Source organism: Solanum stenotomum, unplaced genomic scaffold, assembly GCF_019186545.1.
Source record: "Solanum stenotomum isolate F172 unplaced genomic scaffold, ASM1918654v1 scaffold26839, whole genome shotgun sequence".
Classification (NCBI taxonomy): domain Eukaryota; kingdom Viridiplantae; phylum Streptophyta; class Magnoliopsida; order Solanales; family Solanaceae; genus Solanum; species Solanum stenotomum.
Window position 1 is genome coordinate 20,937 of NW_026029208.1, and position 5,293 is coordinate 26,229.

The 5,293-nt window shown below is 29.4% G+C and overlaps 1 protein-coding gene across 1 annotated transcript; it reads left to right on the forward strand.

Moving 5' to 3' along the window:
* The first annotated feature begins 437 nt into the window (after positions 1–437).
* Positions 438–3,586, forward strand: LOC125851540 (auxin-responsive protein IAA16-like). Its single transcript, XM_049531315.1, has 5 exons — positions 438–863; positions 2,342–2,571; positions 2,791–2,926; positions 3,066–3,127; positions 3,243–3,586. The coding sequence occupies exons 1-5, from the start codon at positions 580–582 to the stop codon at positions 3,278–3,280; spliced, it is 750 nt and encodes a 249-aa protein (XP_049387272.1). The 5' UTR covers positions 438–579; the 3' UTR covers positions 3,281–3,586.
* Positions 3,587–5,293: the final 1,707 nt, after the last annotated feature.

Here is a 5,293-nt window from a genome sequence, read left to right on the forward strand (position 1 = left end):
CCCTTTAATTAATTACTTTTTGTTTGCTCATAAAAAAAAAGTTGTCATTGTTGTCTCCTTTAATGTCTCATCATACTGTTTATCTCATATTTTTTAATTAATTATTACCAAAAAAAAACAGAGGAAGAGAACAACAATAAGTGGAGCCTAACAAAACAAAAAGCAAACTCAAAAATAGTTGCCAACTTGCTTAATCCATTATTCCAACAACAAAACAATTTTATTTTATTTTTATTTTTATTTTTAAATTTTATTTTTTTTAAAAAAAACTAATCAAAAACCATAACACGTCACTCATGACATAAACTATCCGACAACCCGAGCCCAATCCGTTTAATCATTCACTTCCTCGTGGCTAAATCCTCGCCGTCTAAAAAACACCTCAATTATCCAACACACTCTTCACATATTATTTCATATATAGCATGCTTTCTCATGCTTATTATACCCTTCTTCTTACACTTCCATATTCACATTAAAAATCTTCAAAAACACCCAAAAAAACCAAAGAGGAAAAAAAAATAAAATTATTTTTATCGTTAAACGGAAGGGTTTTCACGTAAAAATCTTGACAGAACTATGACGAGCGTGTTGGGTGCAGAGTGTGACAAAATCCGATTGGATTATGAAGCGGAGACGGAGCTGAGGCTCGGCTTGCCTGGAGCCAATGGAAATGAAGTTGAATCAACTAATAAGAACAATGGCAAAAGGGTCTTTTCAGAAACTGTTGATTTGATATTAAACCTTTCTAATTCAAAGGATTCTACATTAATGGATAATATTAATCAAGTTGATAACATGAAGGAGAAGAAGAATAATATTGCTGTGCCAAGCTCTAATGATCCTGCTAAGCCACCAGCCAAGTAAGTTAATTAATCTGTGTTATTATTTAATTATGTTATATATCATTGTTGCAAGTAATTAATACTATTTGTTAATTAGTAGTAGTATCTATATGGTGATGAAATTTTAAGTTTCATGTTTTGAGTATGCTTTGAACTAGTAGTAGGGGCGGAGTTAGAAGTCTGATTGAATTCAATAAAGTTTTTGCTCAAATAATAGATTTTGATTAAGAAATGCATTGAATATATATACATATTAAGTTTAGGTTTCAGTCATTAATAATTGAAATAGCTATTTCAAAACTTATAAAATTGAAATCCTGATTTTATCTGGTGTAGTTCTTAAATATTTATTTTTATGTAAAGAAGAGTATGATATTTTGAACTCTTACTATATATTGCAACATAAAAGGAATCATTTTCTGTTTTTTTTTTTAGTTTAATTATCTCTTTTATATATATTTTGTTCTCATGCAAATTATAATTACTCTTTTTTTTGTGTTATAAATTACTGGATTTGCGCATTGTAGATCATGCTAATTGAATATGTATCTTACTAGGGATCAAATATTGAACTAAGAAAGAATTTTGGAAATGCTACAACAAAATTTATTTTTCTTATTAGTAGTATGAGTGGAAGCGGAGCTAGACTCTTAAGTTTGGTAGAATTCTATAATTTTGTTCAGATTTTATATTTATATTAAAATTTATGTAATATATATATATATATATAAATAATTTATTCAAAACGTAGTAACCTTTTTCAGATTAGGAATCTATAACTCAATCTTAACTCTGCCCTGAATTATTTAGGAAAAAATATTGTACTGTAACATTGTTTCGTATAAGAGTATAATTGCTTGTAAAAGAATTTGAATTATTTTTTTTCTAAAAATTATTTAAAATGGAAAAAAATCTAAATGTTAGGTGTCAGTAGTGTAACCTATCTTTTTGAGGAATTTGGAGTTTAAGATATGGCTGTGGTTGTGTCTAGATGATGGGAGAAAAAACAAAACATTTGGAATCTTTTACTTTCATCACCCAACATTTTTAGTGGAATACACATGGACCTTTTATTTGTTAAATCTTTTCACCTCTTTTTCTTGTTCAAAAATGTAATTAATTACTTTAGAAAAACAAATCTAGAGGTACTTTACAGAGTATTTCTTTGTTACCTTTTGGTGAGACAACGCATGTGTGTGCTTAGAAAGATAATAATAATTTCATAAATGCTACTCCTAGTAATAAAACTACTTTACATCTAGCTAAATACTTTATTATAAAATTTCTAACTTTATAAATTTTGGACTTTTACCTTTAGGATCTTATTTATTTCATGAATTCTCAGTGCTCATGTGGCTTTCATTTTATTTGTGCTAAATCATCATATGAGTAAATTTGGGGATTTTTAATAATATATTAATGTGATAAATTTGTGGAAATAATTAATTAATTAAGTGCATGTGACTAATTAATGTTTAATTATTTGCATAACTTAGGGCACAAGTTGTGGGTTGGCCACCAGTGAGATCATTCAGGAAGAATGTAATGACTGTTCAGAAAAACACCACCGGCGCCGGCGAAAGCTCCGGCACCGGCACCGGCGCCGCCTTTGTGAAAGTTAGTGTTGACGGTGCACCATACTTACGTAAAGTGGACTTGAAGATGTACAAAAGTTACCAACAACTCTCTGATGCACTTGGCAAAATGTTCAGCTCTTTTACAATTGGTAAATACTGATCCTTATGTTTCAATTTGTTTGTCATATTTTAACGTGTGATATAATGAAGTCTTAAAAAATAAAATACTAAAAGGAAAATTATTATCCTTGGCCACCCCCATATCTTTGGTGGTGGGAAGGTTTTGCCCATTAAAATTATGGAACAAATATATTATTTTACTTGATTTTGTCTTGATGTAACAATTATTATTCCTTGAATTTGTGTAGGAAATTGTGGGACTCAAGGATTTAAGGATTTCATGAATGAGAGCAAATTGATAGACCTCTTAAATGGTTCAGACTATGTACCAACTTATGAAGACAAGGATGGCGATTGGATGCTTGTTGGTGATGTACCTTGGGAGTAAGTTTCTAAATTCATGAATCTCTAATAGTCATTCATATATACTCTCGAGCATCTCTATCTCTACGAGGTAGTAATACATTTTTTATGTAGTTATGTAAATTTGATGATTAACTTTATTTTCTTACTCTTATTTTAGGATGTTTGTTGATTCATGCAAACGTTTAAGGATAATGAAAGGATCAGAGGCTATTGGACTAGGTAAATTAATACACTTTTCTATTTTTTATTTTGTTATGTAAATATTAACAACTATTTTCCCCTTATTTTCTCATCCAAACTATATTACTAACATAAATAATTAAACTTTATGCAGCACCAAGAGCAGTGGAGAAATGCAAAAACAGGAGCTGAATTTAATGTTCCAATTAATTGATCATTGTTTTTTTTTTCCATGGTCAAATTATATATTGACCTTGGAGTTTCTAAATCTATTGTAATTTGAAGGGTTTATATATATAATATATAAGGAAAAAAATTGTGAAAATGTTTATCTATGAGAAGAAATATATAGATCTAAATAGTTGTCAAGTGTGTGACAGCCTAATATTGGTTGGAGCCCAATTTTGGGAATCTTGGAATTTATATTATATTGTATGTGTGGCCCTATGTGTAAGTGACACTTGAAGTTATCTAATAAATTGAAGACAAGTAACATGACATATTTAAAGTTATTGGGAGGCAAGGCCATGTGCTTTGCTAATGGGGACAAACATATAGGGATCACAATTATTTCAATCACTAGTGTTTGTTGGGCATCAATTATTTATTTTGTGAGTGGCCATACCACATTATTTAATTTGCTACATTTTGAGGTCTTATATGTCACTTCTTGTTGTTTGGATGCATGTTCAAAATATATATTAAATTAAAAGGAATATAGAGATGAAAATGTGAAGGGTAGTTCAAATATTTTTCATTTATAATCGTGATGTTTAGATTAATTTGTATCTATCTTAATTAATCTCATGAAATATATGTCAGGTCTCATCAATAACAACTACTTAATTATTGTTTGTGATGATAGTTTTGAGAGAAGGAGTAATAGTACTTGATGGCTTTTGAGATGCAATATATCAATATGGCGGCGTCATCGAGAAATTTTAATTGATACCCTTTCATTTGAAAAATTAGGTTATACAAATAATTGATATATACTTGTTGAATCTTTTAAATTTCTTTAATGTGTTTATTTTTAATATTTTAATTCTTACTAGTGAAAATATTATTACATAGTTTTCGACATCTATTACAAAAGAGAAATTTCATTTTAGATAACCACAATTCTACTAGGCAGCGTTCACCATGAGCTACAAGAGAAGTTAAGGTATCAATTTCAAATATATGAAAAAGTGGCTATGTTTTAAATAGAACCACTGAGCGGCTACCTTTAATAAGGCTGTCTAAGTACGTTCATTGACCCATTGGGCTTGAACAATGTGGTAGATCCATAGGATTGATTAACAACTTGCCTTTTTTGATTAACAAATGCCAGTAAATTAGGTCTAATCACATTTCTTTTCTTTTTCCATTAGAATCCAACTAGGTAAGATGTAGTTTATATTTTTGCAATAGCTCACTCATTAGGAAAAAGAACTCTGGATAGTAACATATAAAGGCTAATCCATATATATCCTACGAAAAGACTACTCTAAATTGCATTCGTGTATTACTACATGTTCTTAGGTTGGTGCGTATTTCGAAGTTGGTTAGTGATAATTTCATTATCATTGTGTAATAAAGCGGAGGTTGGAGAGTATGGGCTTGAATATTTTGCTTGTTCTTTCTTTTTTGTAAAAATTAGGCAAATGACATAGTATAAGAAATAAATTACTTTTTTTCTCTACTCTTTCATTAATTACCAAAAATTCATTTTTTTAGTATTTTTCGAATACATAATATAGCAGTGTGGATACTTAATATAGCAGCGCGGATATTTTAATTAATAATGGACGGATACTTAAATTATTAAGTTGTTAGCAACACGGATACTTAATTAACCGGCGGATGCATAATATAGCAGTGCAAATACTTTAATTAATAACAGGCGAATACTTAAATTATTAAGTTGTTAGCAGCACAAATACTTAATTAACGGGCGAATGCATAATATAGCAACGCGGATACTTTAATTAATAATGGGCGGATATTTAAACTAATAAAGTATCCGATTAAGTTGAATTGAGGGAAAATAAGGAATTTTTGTATTTTAGTAAAAGAGTAGGAAAATATTGAGAATAGATAAAGAAGTGTTGTGTATTTAAGTGCAATTGAGCACACAAGATCTTAAAGGTTGACACTGCAAGTTCTTTTTGTTTAGGGGTTAAATTTTACTTGCGGAAACATAAGAGTTAAGTCTGAACATTC

Excerpts from the sequence above, each read along its gene's own strand:
- LOC125851540 (XM_049531315.1), top strand. The coding sequence starts at position 580 with ATGACGAGCGTGTTGGGTGCAGAGTGTGACAAAATCCGATTGGATTAT. Across the intron at positions 2,927-3,065 it reads GTTGGTGATGTACCTTGGGA|GATGTTTGTTGATTCATGCA; the intron begins GTAAGTTTCTAA and ends CTCTTATTTTAG. Across the intron at positions 3,128-3,242 it reads ATCAGAGGCTATTGGACTAG|CACCAAGAGCAGTGGAGAAA; the intron begins GTAAATTAATAC and ends AACTTTATGCAG.